Source organism: Rhineura floridana, chromosome 10 (genome assembly GCF_030035675.1).
Source record: "Rhineura floridana isolate rRhiFlo1 chromosome 10, rRhiFlo1.hap2, whole genome shotgun sequence".
Classification (NCBI taxonomy): Eukaryota; Metazoa; Chordata; class Lepidosauria; order Squamata; family Rhineuridae; genus Rhineura; species Rhineura floridana.
Genome location: NC_084489.1, coordinates 25,354,183 through 25,372,600, shown reverse-complemented (window position 1 = coordinate 25,372,600; position 18,418 = coordinate 25,354,183). Strand labels below are relative to the sequence as shown.

The 18,418-nt window shown below is 38.9% G+C and overlaps 1 protein-coding gene across 8 annotated transcripts in view; it reads right to left on the bottom strand.

Moving 5' to 3' along the window:
* Positions 1-18,182, bottom strand: part of TOPAZ1 (testis and ovary specific TOPAZ 1) — a 79,071-nt gene extending 60,889 nt beyond the window's left edge. Inside the window, exons 1-8 of one of the 8 annotated variants that reach the window (XM_061586339.1) lie at positions 18,084-18,182; positions 15,878-17,405; positions 12,524-14,921; positions 10,086-10,153; positions 7,727-7,839; positions 5,625-5,686; positions 3,007-3,122; positions 310-395 (exon numbers count right to left, since the gene is read on the bottom strand). In XM_061586339.1, coding sequence (XP_061442323.1) covers positions 310-395; positions 3,007-3,122; positions 5,625-5,686; positions 7,727-7,839; positions 10,086-10,153; positions 12,524-14,921; positions 15,878-17,405 — 4,371 coding nt within the window. In that variant the 5' untranslated portion in view covers positions 18,084-18,182. Of the gene's footprint in view, positions 1-309; positions 396-3,006; positions 3,123-5,624; positions 5,687-7,726; positions 7,840-10,085; positions 10,154-12,523; positions 14,922-15,877 lie in introns of all 8 variants that reach the window. The other 7 variants (XM_061586343.1, XM_061586338.1, XM_061586340.1 and 4 more) reach the window with 7 other exon arrangements.
* Between the last annotated feature and the right edge of the window lie 236 nt (positions 18,183-18,418).

Sequence of the window (18,418 nt, the reverse complement as noted above, 5' to 3'; positions counted from 1 at the left end):
AGGAAGGGCACTCTGGACCCAAGCCATAGGTATTAAATTTTGATAAATTTTCAAAAATTATAAGCCAAATGTATTTATCAGCTATATATCTAAAGCCAAAAACATTATTTAAAAGCAGGAGAAATGAAAAGAACAAAGCAGGATTGCTAAACCCTAAGTAAGAGAAACCTCAACTGAGCGGGGATCATCATGTCAATGGTATTTAACCGTTTAAAGCTGTTCAAACTGAGCCTTAAGTATTTGTTAACATTTGAAATGCTTAAATGTTAACCAAGTTTATGCTTAGAGGAATTTATTTTAAGGACTTACCATAGCATTTTTTCCTAATTTCCAAGATCCATAACTGTTAGGATACAATGACTGCAAAAGAAGATCTTTCCCTGAGAATCTGAAATCTAAGGTTGAAGATAAGAATACTGCTAAACTGAATGAAATGGCCATGTGCCAAAATTATACATAATCTAAATTACAGTGTTGTTGTTTTTTAACCTTTGCTGGTCTTATTCCAGAAATGATTTTATAACTGAAGTTTTAGTTTCTTTCGCACTTACATTTTAACTCTTCTCAAGCTCTTTGAGTGATAGAAATCTTAAATGAAATTCTCAGGATAATGCCACAATGGAAGGTGAATTCTGCTATTCTCAAACTCATTCTGTGGCAACTTAACACAAGGTAATTTATGTCAATATTGCATATATGCAGGAAAAACTGTGTACACCTTCACACACACATTTCCTTGTACGCATGCATTTTGTCAGATGTTACAGTGTCTATTGTGTGGCCTAGTTAACACATAACCTTAAACCATAGCATGTCTAGCCAAATTGTGGCTTGTATGAATATATGGATGTTGCCTACCAGACTAGTCACAGTTTGTTTTCTGGCAACAAACTACAATCTGAAGCCATGGTTTGTTGTTAGTTTACAGAACATGGGTTGTTTAACTACATTTTGGTATTATATCCTAAGCAAACAGTCTTGTTTAACCATGGTTTGTTTGGCCACCCCATCCTAGAAATTTGCTAAGCTACAGAAACAGAAAGCCAGAGCATCTGGAAAATAAACCAAGCTTTGAAAAAACAAGCTGTGGTTAATTTGCTTCTCTGTGTGACGACTTCTGGTTTGTACAACAAACCATGTTTAAACCATAGCTTAGCATTATATACTAATGTAGCCAGGGGGTATTACACTGATTTCCTACACAAAAGTAACACATTTTGGAAATCATTTTGTGTCTAACTGCTCTTTATCTTTCTACTAAAACTCAACAACATCCTAAGGACAGTACAAAAACTATTTGAAAGAATTAAAGGGTTTTGCTAGCACGTTAACTTGACATTGCTTTAAAGCAGGGGTTAAGGAACCTATGGCATTCCATGTTGTTGGGCTCTCAACTTCCATCAGCCTAATCCAGATGATCCATGGGCAGGGATGATGGGAGTTGTAATCTAGCAACATTTGAAGGGACATAGATTCCCAACCTCTACTTTAAACAGTGCCTTAACTATAGGAACAGTATTCCTTATAAGTGTGACAACTTCTAAGCAACTGTTTGACAACAACTGTGTATTTTTACATGCACCCTTGTATTCTCACAATACCTCTGTGTTAGTGAGTTGAATGTACAACAAATGACAGAATGCTTCACTTAACTATTAAGCTCTAATTAAAATCTCAGAAGGATGTCTCAGCATAACCAACAGTTTTGGTAAAACCAATATCCAAGTCTGACTTCTAGGGTGAGAGTCTTTGAAATATTTTGGAGTTCATTGTAGAACTATAAATATGAAGGAATCCAAGGATCCATGATTAGGAACACAGTAAATTTAGTTCTACAGAACTCAGATCATCAAGAGAGCAATCCAGAAACATCAAAATCATTTGGGACCTTTGATTACAACAGGATCTGGACTATACCCGTACTTTACATGCATGGATTCATTTCTCAAGATGTCATCTGATCAGGAACTAACTCAAGATGGTGACCAGAATCCAAACACCTAAGGACACTAGTGTACACTCAGTAGGGCTTTTTTTTTTTACTCTTCCCAGATTTGCTTTTGAAGCCCCCTTCTGTTTTCAAAAACAGTTTTCATGTGGCTGAAGAGAAGGTGACTTCTGTTCAAGATATGTTAACGCCAAAGCTCCCTTGAGTGCCAAAACCAGTTACATGGTTCTTAGTGTCCTTATCAGTGAAAATAAAAATGGCACTCAAAGGGTAGTCTACAGATACAAAATAATGCATCTGTTCAGTTTATTTCACCATCGTTTTTAGATTTCATTTAGCTAACCTTCCATACAATTTTCATCAGATGGTGATTTCTGCTGATCAAGGAGGCATTTATTCTACTTCCCAACATATTAATGACCTGGCAACAGCAGATCTAGAACACAGGTGCAATTAAGCTAAGAACCCTCTGGTTTGGATCCAAAAAATTAACTAAGCGAAGCAAGCAACAGAAAGAAAATTCCAGACTTTATCGCCAGGCTTTAATACAGAGTCACCCTACTTTTTACAGGCTGTATTTTAACTTTTATGAGCATAAATTAGCACACACACACACTGTGTATTTTGGTCAGGTAAACAGATAGCATGGTCAAACCTTGATTTATGCCTCTGGAATGCACTGTGGGCTTGCACACTCCCACCTCTTCCAGAGCATGTCCTGTTTTGCAGTAACCATAGTTCATTGTCACATCTGAATTGGGCAACCTATGGTTACCACAAACACCAGAATCAGAATCCACTTCCCACTTCAATTATGATGCTGATGCGGTTTGGAGGCAAACTATGATTAACAGTAACAGCTCACCCAGTTCAAATGTCATGAAATGATGACTACTGTGAGCCAGGAAACAGAGGACGCAATCAGCATGCATGACTAACCCTTAGCTTTTTCCTACCAACCAAACTCTGGCAATGTCTGAAATGAGCCTTTAGACAGACATAGCAAAGTAGTGCTATAGTAAAACAACATGTGTAGATATTATGGACTAATACAATACCATTCACCCACGGCTTCACTACTGTGACTTCTCGTTGGGAAGCAGTTTTCATAGCAGGAAGTGCCAATTCTAGTTGATGGTCATGGCTCACAGATTCAGTATATTGAGTATTCTCACTGTATTCCAAATCGGGAAGAAGATATTCATGTGACTAATAATGCAAAAACTTTATATCCAATATTGAAAATAGAATAAATTATACTTCCTGTAACCAAGGACACCTCCCTCAAGGAGGATAGGCAGCTCCTATAGCTCTACAATCCTTGTTGAATGCCAGGAGACACAGGGGACATAGCAAGTGTGTTCAAATGAGAAGATGTATGAGCAGATAGATTGGGGGAACAATGTACCGGGCATGCCATTTGTCTCTTCATGATCAGTACCATCTACACTGCCTAGTACTTCTAATATTTCAAGCAGCAGTTTCTCCCATTGCTGTCGCTGAGACATCTCGGATGCTGTAGCTTGTATTCCACCACTATGGTCAGTGGACCAAAGACTCCTTCAATGGATTCAAAAGATGGAGGACACAGTCGTTGGGCTATCATTAGTGTTACACACGACAAGGTATTTCTGTAGGTGAGCAGCTAAAGATTTTTCTCTTGAGTAAAGTTGGTTGTTACATAGAGGAGGGCTGGGATCTCTTCTCGATCGTCCCAGAGTGCAGAACACAGAATAATGGGCTCAAGTTGCAGGAAGCCAGATTTTGACTGATCAGGAAAAACTTCCTAACTGTTAGAGCCATACGACAATGGAACCAATTACCTAGAGAGGTAGTGGGCTCTCCAACACTGGAGGCATTCAAGAGGCAGCTGGACAGCCATCTGTTGGGAATGCTTTGATTTGGGTTCCTGCATTGAGCAGGGGGTTGGACTTGATGGCCTTATAGGCCCCTTCCAACTCTACTATTCTATGATTCTATCCATTCTAGATGCCTACCAAGGTGATTGGTTGCTCCTACTGCCTTCACACCTATCAAGTGCAAACTAAGTTAGGGCAAATGATGGCCAATTCCTGCAAAGCAGGTGATTTTAAAAAGAGCATTAAGTGGGAGGGAGCCCTTCTCCCACTGCTTTGAACTTCTGCTTTCTAATGTAGCACTCCTATTTAGCAGGGCTACTGAATTAAAAAGTCCCAAATTCCTTACTTTCAATGTGCTCTTTATTTTCTTATCTTCATGTTCCCAGACCTTTATTTCAATAATATGGATGCCAACACACATGAATTATGGTGAAGATAATGACTGTGGAAGGCATTACAGCTGAGTGAGAACACTATGTCATCTACAAAGATAATCTCCCAGTTTCTCATTCTGCTATTGAGCTTCATCATTATGACTGGGGAGTCATAGACAGTAGGACTACTGTTCTCAGGCTTGGCATCAGAGATCAGCATGGCTGGGAATATTCTGGAGCTCACCCTGTCAGATGCTCACTGCTGACTCCCAAAATTACCATGGCAAGGAGCAGCAGCAGCAACTGCATGCTCACCCTCTCATCTGGAAGCTATGAACCAGTTGGATAACCTGTGACAGGAGGATAGGGGGAGTATGACCCTGTTAATTCTTCTGTACCTCAGTTGCTTTTGATACTACCAATCATGATATCCTTCTTGACTGGCTGTCTGATAACTGAGAAACTGTGCCGCTGTGGTTCCATTCTTATTTGGTGGGTCAGTTCGAGGTGGTGATGCTAGGGGACTATTATTCCACTCCACAGCACTTGTGCTGTGGAATTTCACAAGGCTCCATTCTATTTTACCTCTATGTCAAACTACTGAGTGACCCTATCCAGGGATTTAGAGTGATGTATCACTCTAAATTACACCCAGCAATATTTTTCTTTTTCATACTCTGGTGAAGCGGTAGATATGCTCCATAGATGGCTGAGATGAATAATGGACTGGAGGAGGGTGAGCAACCTGACAGGCTGTTCACCTGCAGTGCAAAATTGTATTCTACACATTCTGGATAGAGTTGCTGTTAAAAATCTGCCCTAACTCTTAATGCTCAAATGGAATCTGTGGCACGAACTGCCTTTCAGCAGCTGAGGCTGGCATGCCTGCTGCAATCCCTTCAAGAGCACGGCAATTTATTATTAGACTACTAATAATAGGGTTGCCTTTGAAGACTGCTCAAAACCTCAACTGGTTCATAATACAGCTCCTTAGATTATTGATCAAAACTGATCAACTAGAACATCTTGCTAGTTTTAACACTGGTCCAATGGCTTCTAGTCTATTTCTAAGAACAATTCAATTAAAATTTCAGTTTAAAACCACATATAGCTTGGGACCCATGTATCTTAAAGGATAACTTGTTCCCACATCTTAAACAATGGCCTGCCTTGTTCAAGGTTCTATTTCTGAAGCCCTTTTCTGGGTGCCCCACAAACCCTAGAAGCTAGGATGGTGGAAAGTGGGGAAAGGCTCTTTTTCACTGCAGCCCCCCATCTCTGGAATGCTCTCTCCAAGGAGACCTTCTGATAACTCATTTTATGTATACCTTTTATCTATCTAATCTTGACTTTAAGACAAAAGAAAGGTTTGAAATAAAATGCTGTCTTTCACTTTCTTCACATAACTAGGAGTATTTAAAACATTACTACTTTAATACATACATTTTTGCAGTGTCCTGAAGCTTTGCTTCTTCTTTCATAGCTATTTTCTCTGAATTTTCTTTCTGTAAAATAAAAGGTTATAACTCTGTTAAAATAAACTGAGCCTTGTTTCCACTTCATAACTTGGTATTGGTTGGTTGGATTCAATGCTAGTCATGTTCAGCCTAGACCTATCGACATGAATGGACATGACTAACAGATCCATTAATTTCAATGGGTTTACTCTAGCTTAGATACATTTTAATGTCATTTCATAGATACAACCCTGTATTAATAGATTATTCAAGAGGAATTAAGAGTAGTGGTTCAAAGCCCAACTCCCTAAAGCAAGATGTTGTGGGCTAGCCCTCATTAATTTCTGTTTTCCTGTAAAAACAGTGTTATTTCCCCTGTAAACGTATGTCATAGCTGAACAGATTAACTGCCTGAGAAATGAACATTGAATTTCCTACTATTTTTTCTTCTTCTTCTCCCCCCTTTCCCATCTCTCTGTCAACAGTCTTTGTTTATACAGCTGTCTAGGATGGCTACTAGAAAGTCTGGGAAAATAGCCAAGAGGAAAAATAAGCATTTGTGTGGTGCTTTCAGGTAGCAATGGTATGTTGAGCCTCTGACAGTGCACAGCCTGTAGTATAGTCACCCTCTACAGGTTGACAGGAACCAGGCTTGTCAAGCCTTGGGGAAGCCCCCATCCTGGGTACAGCCTTGAGCATTGCCTATAAAAGAGACAGAACGGAGCTGTTTGAGACCAGTCCTTGGGATCTGGTCTGACACTGCTGCTTGACTGATTAATGGAGGTTGGAGACAGAAAGGCATAATATATTGTAAGTATTCCTTGTTGTATTTCTGGATATCTAAAAGCGATAAAGTGGACGCTGTTATGTATGTGAATGCACTGTTATTTGCATCAGCACCTTAGCACTGTTTAGTGAACTTATATACTACATGCCTATTTAACTATTACGCCCTGGCTGCAGCCAGCTTTATATCTACGTGTTATATTCTTAGTCTGCATGCACGCTTTATGCACTGGCTGTGGACAGTTACTTGTATGTAAGTCTGAACCAGACCTTAAAATAGGAATTAAAAATAGCATACTGCGGAATCCTACTTTTATTTCCTGATACATCCTCAGCCCAAAGAGGAACCTGGGTAGGATTTCTTTTTCTAGGGTTACCTACTCCAGTCATCTGCTGTCAATAATAGGACTCACTTAGGTGAGAGCAGTGTTTGACATATAAGACTCTGGATAGACATAAGCCTAGGAAGAATGTGTACAACCCTCATCTCTGGGCATCCACTAGATAAGGGTCCAGGTAGCAACAAAAGTGTCCTATTTATGAAGCAATACCAACATAAGCTTGCCAAAGTCTTCTTCAAACTCTATAAGAAAGGAAATTCCATGCAAAGCTCACACCATTACTAGACCTGTTAGCAGTGGTAGCTAGGGCCCACTGGGACTGGCAGGGCAGAAGGCAGAGAGGCCAACAGTAGGCACAGTCAGAGCCAATGATAAGCGGAGACAACTAATTCTAGTTTTGCCCCCATCTTCCTCCCTACTGAGTTCTACAATGGCAACACAGACTAATGATGAGGAAGCTGACAGCCAGGGACTGAATGTGAAAGACAGCAGGGTAGCCAAGGGATGGCTGGTACTAGTGGAGCAGTGCCCCATTTGCCCTGATGGACCAGCTTCCTTTGCCTGTTAGTTATGTGTGCTTTTATTAATCTTCATCTAATTTCCCAGCTCTGCTTAATTTTGATTGACACATGCTGAACATTGGCAACAGAGTTTCAGATTCATGAAAGAGAAATAAAGGTACCATATCAAACTATTTTCTGAGAAAGGTTTACACATGTCCACCTTATGAATCTCATGGTGTTAAAGCAACATACCAAGGTCTTTAAGGCTGAAACTCTCCACACACTTACTTAGGAGTTAGCACTGTTAAACTCAGTGAGACTTACTGCTAAGTAAAAATGCAGAGAGGTCTGCTGCAAGTGGTGCAACTTATCACATGTAAAAGATCCCTCAAATAAATGACATATTGTGTTGTGTTATACTACCTTTTATACAACAAATTATCAATGCACTTCAGTACCTTTTCATTTGTGTCAGAATTCTTTAAAAGATCATTTGATTCAGTCAGCTGCCCATCCTCTGTTACACCTCCTATAGCACCGATTCTACTTAGGTACTCTGAATTAACTTCAACTGGAAAAAAAATGGAACATGCATTGTTCATTTATAGTAAAATTAAGAACAGATTGCTTATGTAGAAAGTTGGGTATACAGGAATACCCCACTATACGGAACTTCACTTTATGGACACTTGCGAGTACGGACATACAGTAGCACCATTCCCCCGTTTATGTACTTCGCTTTGCAAGAATGGACACTTAACCTTTGGTTGTGGCCTGTTCTTTCGGTGGGGGGTGGAAAGAGACACAACTGTGTGACCGCAAATCAGCTGGGAGGCGCAGCAGCGCAGCAGCAGAGGTTTTAGTGCGTGGCCTTGAGGCTCCGCGTGAAGGAGAGGTGGCACAGTGGCAGCACAAGTGAAAAAAGGTAGTGCTACACTTTAAGTACATTTTCTGTTTACATACTCGCTCTGGACCCATTGCATACGTTAATGCGGGGTATTCCTGTATTGTTTCACCAGTATTTAGAAAGGAACCATTCTTACAGATTAAGTAGTTATATTGTCCTAATTACGAAATTCCTTGTGTTGAGCAACTGCTAAACGTACAAAGTAATACATCATCATTAATAGTGTAATAAACAGCAGCAATCCCATATGTTCCAAGTAATGTAATGACAGCAATTATCATATTAATATACTAATGTGGAACTCATTTTAGGATTTAATATTAAAAAGTCCTAAAAATATGCTCTATGAATTCGCTTCTAAACTTTAGACATGCACTTAAAAATAAAGGATAAAAAATTAACGCTAAGATTGTGTGGAGCAGCTGGCGTTTTTGATTCTAATATTTTGTTTTATTTAAAGAGAAGGGGAAATATTTGACTATATCATGAAACCAGTAGGCCCACACATTTTAAAGGAATGCAACCAAGTGTTGTCAGGAGTAGCTGCTAAGCCTTAGTATTATGAAAAAATTATATCTTTATAGATTCATGTAAATACATTAATAGAATCTGGATAAGCAGGCAATTCCCACAAAGAACTAGGTGTACAACATAGCTCCCGTAGGGAGTTAAGCAGCATGTCATCTATCAGAGTGCTCAGCAGCTCACATGAAGCAAAGCATATGGCTCTTTTCCCTCTGCCCTTAGACAATAAAAGATCCGTAGTGCAGGGTGTCAGGATTACACAGCTACAAATAAGTAATTAGGAGGAAGTTCAGTTTCCCTCACCCACATATTCCTTTTATCCTATCTAACAGTTGGATGTAACCCTCAGATTCATACATAATTGAGGCAGACCTGGATTGTCACTTTAAACAGGTTTGCCACAGTACAGGTAGTTTAAACCTGGCATTTCAAGAAACATACAGGTTTAATTTACTAACAGTTGCATGCCAAGTGTCTTCCCTCATCATTATGTACAGTCAGTCCCTGCATAATTGGATTGGCTTCAAGGCAGCTACAACTGAGATTAGCTTTAAAATAACCCCAAACCCACATGATGCATAGGACAAAAGGAACAGCAGTAAAGAAAACATACCGGAGGAAACTGATGGCCAAGGAACGATGGAGTGGCTGAGCACAAGCTAAGGGTGGTAGGGAAGAATGAGCATGAAAGGGCAGGGGGTAAGCTCCTTTCAAAGATAGCTCTGCTGTTGCATACAAGTATAGACAATTAGTTCAGCTGCTTATCCTTGCTCACTTCAACAACATTGCTATTATGTGTAGTACATCAGAAATTACATGTAGTCATTTACTGAAAGTCAATAATTGACTATTATGTGTAGCCAATCATGGCGGGGGGCGGCATTGCCCAGGAGTTCATATGAAAGTGATATTTTCTGTTCCTAGAAAGAGTGAAGACTGAATTTCACAAATGTTCTTTGATTTGGGGGAGCATTGGCATCACTTAATGGCTAGAATTTATGGCAAGAGTGAAAAACCTTTTCTGGCTGGTGGACCAGATCCTCATCTTCCCAGCCCTGCTGGGCCAAATTTGACAAGTGGGCAGGGCCACTCACCCATCAATCACCCAACATCACTGTGACACCAGGTGATGCTGCACTTTGAAACCCTGATTGTTGGGCAACAGATACTATTTGAAAGCCCTTTTGCAAACAGTACTTTAACTCTGAAATCCAATGGGGAAGCCTGGCAATGCAAGTTTGGCTGCAGGCTGGAAATTCCCCATCCCTGATTTAGGGAAAGCCAGTGTGCCATTTAAGAACAGATGCTGTTTAGAAGACCTAATTCCCACACACCTCAGCTTGCATTTTTTCTTTGCTTTTGCATTTTAAAATTCCTATTCGTACCTTCTGTCAGTGAAACACATATATCTGTTACAGACTTCGATGTTCCATAATCTTGAATGGGATCTTCTCTGTAAGCAAGAAGATTTTACAAAATGTAGGTGAAGAAAACAGTTTCTAAACAAAAAACACTCTAATACATAATGAGTAGGATGTATATAACTGCTACCCTCAATCTGGCTCCCGAGTTTTAATTTCTCCTTTTTCCTTAGGCTGTGGATGCCAAGATACACTGACAATTTTTACAACTCCAGCAATTATACCAGGTGCTCAAAACTCACAATTTCAGAGTAAAAGAGATCAACTAATAGGAGATGTACCTCAGAATCAGATAAAAATCTCTATTTAGCTGCACTTAACGTTTCAGCTAGTTTACACAGAAAGGGGCAATTAGGTGAGCAGTGGACAACTGACCGGAAAGCTATAGGTAAGGACTAGAAGCCTCTCTTAAACAATCTGAATCTGAAAAAGGAACAAAGAATGGAGATGTAGATCCAGGGTGATTTATTTACCCAAGCTGCTTCAATTTTATAAGATGTTGAAACGTCCTCTGGACTTCCTAAGGCAAGGGCACCATTTGCCCAAGCACAGAAGAGAACAGTTCTTCTCAGAAAGAAAAGGATTCTTCTGCCCAAGTTGCAGTCACAAAGCTCAAGTAATTATAGTTTTTTCCTTAACAAAACTGGTTAGAATTAATTTTGCTGCAGTTATGCTCCTTGCCACATGGCTGCTCAGCATCTGCAGGATAAGATCAGCTCATATTTTCTGCAGGCAGAGGGCCAATTTTCACTGACAACTTGAATATCTTAAAGGAAACTACTATCCATATTTTCAGGAATGCATATATACAATAGTTTTTATTCAACTAACTTTCACTCAGAGTAGATCCATTGAAATTAATGATCACAACTAAGTAAATGTTAGTTGAATACAGCCCAGGATAATCTCCCACTTGTCAGCTCATTATTTCAACAAGTATTGTCTTGACAAATAAAAACTTTTATTAACCAAGTCTAGTTTTCACAACACCTTAATCTATAACACTTAAGTTCTGGAATATGGATATAAGCAGAGCTTGGAAAAGTTACTTTTTTGAACTACAACTCCCATCAGCCCCAGCCAGCATGGCCACTGGTTTGGGCTGATGGGAGTTATAGTTCAAAAAAGTAACTTTTCCAAGCTCTGGATTAGAAGTGACTTTAGCAGCAGTGGCATTATAAAATAAAATCTCAGAATCGTGTCTAAAATAATCACAAACTGTGCCTAAAAGTTAAGAGTAATCACAATTTTGCTATTCAATTTTAAAGACAGGCTTGCATGCAAAAGATAAAACTGTTAGCTTGTACTAACTTGTGTAGCTAGGGAGGGGATATGCTCACTTAACAGAATAATTTTATTATAGAACCATTTTCTTATTTTGTTTTTTTTGTTTCATTATTGGTTTAATATTTAAAAGACAGATGAAGGTTCCTATTTTCTGAACCTTGGGAATCACAAAATGTCCAGTTTTAAAGCTGAGAATTTAGCACAATTAACCAATTCACAATTTTAAAGGATGTACACAAGGTTTGTTTTTAAAGGCACAATTCAGTTTCACATGCATAGTGAGGGAATATTCATTTGCCTCAAAGCTGTTATTTATTCTAAATGAATTCTTTGCAAGGGATTACAACTTCATACAGATAATTCACAACACAGGCAGATATAAGATGATCAAATTTGCGAGTACTGAAGCTAGGATGAACCATTCACAACTGCCTATACAACATGGCAGTAGATGGCATCTATTATTTGCCTTTCCTCCTTGGTTGTGTTCTATTTATCTATATCCTCAAATGATAAAACTGATAAAAGATAATATAATGCAGTATTTAACATTGTCTACTTCCATAACTATGTCAGGCAAATATATCCATGTTTATGGCAGCTGTTTATCTAGCAAAACAGAATTAATCTAAATAAGCTAAAAAGGTTTACTGCACCTATACATAAAAGCATTTTTAAATGCTATAGTACTACTGAGAACAATTATCAAAATAAAAAATAAGATAAATTATATATTATTGGAAAAGAGCTTTCAATATTGTCCTCCACCAAAACGCAAGTCCAATGTGCTTCAAATTTCACTTCAAGAGTAATAGTTCACTGTTATAGTCTGAGTTTTTACATATAACATTGGGTTATAATCTAGTGCTTAAGAAAAATAAAAAGCAGAATAACCCTTCATTGCTAATCTCCAACTCCTACTGTAAATTCCTATCTATTACTTCAAATCCTAAACAATATGCTTAGAGGAAGGAATACACAATTGTTAGGAACTCCCCATCTTCTGAAGACCTCAAGGCCACTGAAGTGAATTGTACTTGAAGACTACCCAGAGCGTAAGTATCCAGTAACACAATACACCTATTATACAAATTACTTCAAAAGAATATGCCTACCTAGGACAGCATTTCAAATGGCTCTTCCTTGGAAGCTGAGGGGGTTCTAGTTCCAACTCCATTTTTTCCTTGGAAAAAATGCTGACATTAAGGTTGGTTTTAATACAATGCTTCTTTTCTTGTTCCTCATTATCTCCAAACAGATCTGGGTCATCCTGGATTACATCAATCACAAGAACATCATCTTCATAAGCCTTAAGAACATCTGGATAGAAGTTAGCTTTGTCCTCTGCAAAGTTATTGCTGTAATTACCTTTGTCATTAGTTTCCAATGCCGCAACAGAGTTAAACATTTGCTTTTCTAAATAACCAGTGCTCAAACAGTCAGGATTACCTTTCAAAGCCGCCAATTTCAGCTTACTCTCTTGGGGAGTCCCCGCACCATTATGAACAGTCTCATTATAAAGGCTTTCAAGAACATTGTCGAATTGGTCTTCATGTTCTTTCAGTACAGTAATTCCATTAACTTGCTCAGACTGGAACCGATGCTTAGAATTTACATCGGATGAAGTCTTAGTTCTAGCTTTCTTTACAGGCACAGAAGAATCTTCTAGAATGTCCAAAGGATCACAGGTGTCTCTTCCTGATGATCTAGCATATTTTACTTTTCTGGATTCAATGTTATCCTTAAGTAAAGGAATTTTGAAATTTGATAAGTTCCCTTTGATTAATGTTTTCAGTAGTAGTTCTTTCTGGGCAACTGATGTCTTCTGACAATTTGCCTTGCTTTTTCCCCTGTCCGCAAATGCACCATTATGGGTATCTATGGAAATATTTCTCTTTGCTATACTTCCTCTGTTTTTAGCATCTTTTGCTGGTGAATTCAAAGCTATTTTTGTTTTCTTTACAAGTTTAGTACTAGAAGGTGTGCAGTGTTTAGGTCTTCCTTCTGTATTTATAGAAGAAATTCTGTTCTCATTACTAGTAGCTGAGAGAGCCTTGCATATATGTAATACAAATTTTGAAGTTGGGTTTTCACTGGGAAGTTCTGTTTTATGACCAGTTATCTTATTTGCAGAAGCTTTGGTAGTGCTAGCCAATGACTTATCTAGCTTCACGTGGCCAGAGTTAATTACTGAATCAGTACCTCTTAAGAATCCTCTTTTAGAATCTGATGCATGATTTTCACAAACCCTCAAGTAGGTCCTTGCACACGATTCACGGGGCCAAACATTTTTACCACAAATTGGTACCACTCTTTGACAGCTGTACAGTTGCAACTTCCTCACAGTTTTACCTACTGTTTTTTCTTTGAGTGTTCTTTTTTCTCTTTTCATACAGCCTTCAACATTATTGTTGTGGCTTGTAATTTTTTGACTGACTAGTGTCTCCATTATGGAGTTATTACCCAATTTATTACTAAAGTCAGTTTGTGATTCTATGCTGTTTGCCTTAAGAACAACCTTTTGCTTTTTAAGAACCTCGGATTTCCCAAAGTCAATGGCATTGTATGTAACAAAGTGTGCTCCACTCATCCTTTCATTGCTAGCTAAGTTGGCAAATTGATTTTGAGGTTTTTGAGCAGGCTGCTCAAGAAGAAAATCAGGTGTATGATCAAATGAAGATAATATTGTTTTATTATAGGTTATGTTTTCCAAAACGGTTAAAGAACCTGCTGTGGCAGTTTTATCCTTCATTTGTAGTCCACACTCACTGGGTATGTTCATACTAGTGTGAACTTCCTGGACTGCTGGTCTTTCCAGACCCTCAGGCATTTTTATCCTTTTGCTTGACTTTTTAAAACCTGTACACCACTTGCTTTCCCTGAATCGCTTTCCATTTTGACATTTTGAGGAGCTCTTATTATTTTGGCACACCTCTTTCTCAACCCATACACTTTTTTCTGGAAGTGATTTTCCAGGTTGTACTATATTAGGGCTACTGTTCAAATCATTCTGTCCCATGCCCCTGCTAGAAAACAGTACCTTACCCTGACCAACTGCAACATGCAGAGATCCACAATGAACTTTATAGCTCTGGGTAGTCTCGATACCTGTAGGCTCTAACAGTGCCTTAATGTAACGGCAGTCAAGCAATCTCACTACTGGAGTAGTCCTTTTGATTGTGCATGGCAAGATTTTATGCAGAGAAAACCATCTGCATTCTTCACCTTGATACAATACTAATGCATTAGCTTCCACTTTTTCAGCTACCGTTATATCCAAAAGCTGTGAATAACTGGCATTTTTCATAGAAAATGAGGAACCATCACAACATACTTTAGCCTCTCCTCCAAAACAATGCCTAACCGGGTCTTTTCTTTCAGCCTCATTGGATACTGGAAGATGTATAGACTGCTCTAGCAGATTCTGTATATTGCAGTCTTGAGAAATACTCAGATCAGTGTTGGAAAGTTTTCCATGCGATATGGTTGAAATTTCAAGGATGTCCTCTCCTGCTTTAAAAAAAAGAAAAAGAAAAAGGAATAATTGTTAATCTAATGTTGAATGCATTCTAATATACAAGGCAGTACTTTGCCAAAAGTGGTATTTGCATTCATAAATATTTATAAAAATGACTTTATAAACTGCAAATCAAATGGCTTTATAAATATAAAAACCTAGTTTTGATCTACGATGGGTGGTATTAGCACAGCAATATGTTTATTGCTACATAAAATATCTGTTTTATAAGAAAAGCTTTTTAAAACTGCTAAAATAATTTGATCAAATAATTTTGCAAGTATTTCCAGAATGGCAAAAATTCGCTAAATCAATTCAATGGCAATTCAATGCCACACATAAAGAAAACGTAGTGAATTACACAAATCAGACTGCAAAAGTAATTATCCATGAAGAACAAGCAAAGCACCCCAAGCAGAAAAAAAAAAGAACGTGTGGAGTTTCAGTTTAAACTTTGCCACTTTCAGCGATACCCCAGTTAGCTTCTCCTTAACAGAAGTGCTTACATATTCACCAACTATTAAGATAAGCTCCTGAAAAAGAAGCATATTAAGCTTTTTCAGTAGCTTAGTTTTACATATTGGCTAAATTTGTGATGTTTTATACTTTTCCTAGTCAAAGTGAATCTAAAGAAGCAATTTAATGACTTAATGTAAATTATAAACACAAGGAGTGGTTCCTGGAACTCAGTTTCAGCCTCTGTCTTCACCACCAAGCTTCTTTGGGAAGTGTTTCAATAAAATTACAACGGTATCAGGTTTAAAAATGTCCTGGTTGACAGTATCCCACTGGAACAATAAGATAAATGAATTTAGTTTTTATATTACATTAGAAAAAATACTAAGATTTGCAGGCTCAAACTATGAGAGAATAAAGGCTGGGAAAAACAGAAGCTAAAGGGGAAGATCATGACAAACAAAAATGAGGATAAAGAGGGAATAAGCATCCTTACTAGATCTTTTGGTCTTTTTTTTAAGTTCAGTTGAAGTCACAATTTCAGCCTTTCCATCTCTCTGTTTCTTACTACCACCATCTACTCTGCTAATCAGCAGATCCTCTGCAGGTCCACAATACAGCATTGTTTGCTTCTCTAAGATCCCTTGTCTGTACCCAAGAACCTCTGTAACAGACTTCTCTGGTCTCCAGCTAAGCTTCTCACCATCATTTTTGCATGCCTTTGATTTCAAAGAAGCTCGGGTTACCATCCTATGCCTTCTTTCTTCTGCAGTGTTTGTATACTTTTTATTCTCTTCTTCTTTGTTTTTTCTATACTTTTTATTGTCTTCTACATGTGCTACATATTTCAATATGCTTCTGCTATTTTGTTTTAGAGCCTCTGCACCCACATGAGATTTTGCTAGGGTCATCGCAATAGAAGAGATCCCTTCTTTTCCCCCCATCACTTGTTCTGTCTCCTGAACCTTTACTAACCTTATTCTGGGGCTCTTCACTAAACTCTTTGTTTCTTCCACAAGATCACCACTTGAAAGGTGTGGTACAGAAGATGACCTTACCCTCACTAGGTTTTTTGTACAATTCCCAGGGCTCTGTTGGGGCGATTTACAGCAAATAATGCCACTTTTCCTTCTTTCATGTTTCAGAAGGCTGATGTTTGGTATACTAGACTCTAAGTTAGAAGATAAGTACCTCTTCTTTGCTCTTTGTCTTTTGTTCTGGTTTCTTAAAGTTTTTTGCTCTGAACAACCTGGTTTAGTCCTCTCTCTCAAGTTCCATGTTTTCTGCTGAGGTCCTGGTTTGGACACAGAACAGCTATTGCTTTTCTGCAGTCTCCCTTTTACTTTCTGAGATTTGAGTCCTGTTACTGAACTCTCATCCTTTTCCATTAAACTTTTAACTTCCTTGTGAAGACCTGATTTTATCAAAGAACACCTGTGTTTTTTTCTCAAGCTTTCTGCATTCTTCATGCAGCTTTGGATTTTCCATTCAGGTTCTAACAAGGGGCGAATGCTATCTTTCCCTGGGGCTGTATCTTTTTCATGAGATCCCATTCCAAGCAAGGAGCTCTCTCTTTTCTTCCTAACCCTCGATACTTTTTGCAAATTAACTCTAGAAATAGCATCATGTTGCTGTCTCCCCATACTTTGGACAGCCTTCCTTGAATGACTTTCCGCTAAAGCCTCCTTCTCCTCTTCCAATTTTATGCCCACAATATAACTACAGCCCTCTGCAAGTGTACTGTTTTCCCCACTATTTCTTCTCTTCTCCCTTCTTTTAGAGACAAGACCCATGTTTAGTTGGCGCTTCTTCCTTAATAGTACATTGGAACTAGGAAGAAGTTGCTTGCTTAAATTGCTGGGTTTTATCAAAGGTGACAAAGAAAGTTCTGTGTGCCTGCTCTCACCTTTTTGAGAGTTATTTATAGCAATTGATTGCTGCTTAATTTGGGCTTCCATCCCTATTTCTGGCAACAGGCAAACAGATGTGCACTTCTGCTTACTCATCTGTCCTTTCTGCACCATCTTGGGACAAAAGAATTAACAACATTTTCTTTGGTTAAAAAAACTGAGTAATGTTTTCCCTATAGATATACTTTCCTCAGCTATAATTCTTTCAAATAAAGTAGGAACTTCACTAGAAACATATGGTCACATATGATTTGCCAAATCTAGAGGCATAAATGAACCCTTGCTAATTAAAAACTAAAACAACCCTCTGGCGTTCATTTTATGCTGCCCCAAGTAGGTTCAAACTTAAAAATAAATGTTTATTTTAAAAGATATAAGAGGTTTAAATGGGAGGGCATACCACACCACTCAAGCTACAGAAATTTGTCTGGGTTCATCTTTTCCTAAGACGTAACAGAGACGTATTAACATATGAAGACAAAAACATATTAAGCCTACCCTTGAACACCAGCTACCTGGCCCCTCCACATTCCTAGGATTTGAAGTACTTTAAGGCAACCAGGGTAGGGTCTGTAACCCTTCTCCTTTCATAGGAATAAAAATAAACCCTTCCATTCCCTACAAAGACTCTATGCTTCACACACCTGCAAAAATTATACCGTCGCAAGTCTAAAAAACTACAACAAAACCGGGAAAACCATACTTCTGAAGTCTACCCCACCACACTACTTTCCTTCCCTCTCAACAATTTAGCTGCCCCCCTACAACTCTGTTAAGGCAGGCCCTTGGTACCTTTCCCTCTTAGCGCGTGCCTGCTACCCCCACCCTTGACAGGCCCGAACCAAAGCCTTCAACAACCACTGCCGCCCTCCTTCGCTTCTGCCTTCCCACACTCACACGCTTAAAGAGGCGGGCCCACCTGACCGTGTGGAGTAAATAAGCGGCCAGACGCTGCCAGGGGGCGGTGGCTGCACGCAGGCGTTTCGGGAGCGAGGGTATAAAGAAGGCGGCTAGGGAGTTGGGACGTTTTTCCTCACGTGAGGGGGTCGTGCGCTGGGGGAGGAGGGGGAGCAGCAGGGGAGAAGAGGCGTTTCGTTCGCTGTATTCTTTCTCACTTTTGTGTTGTC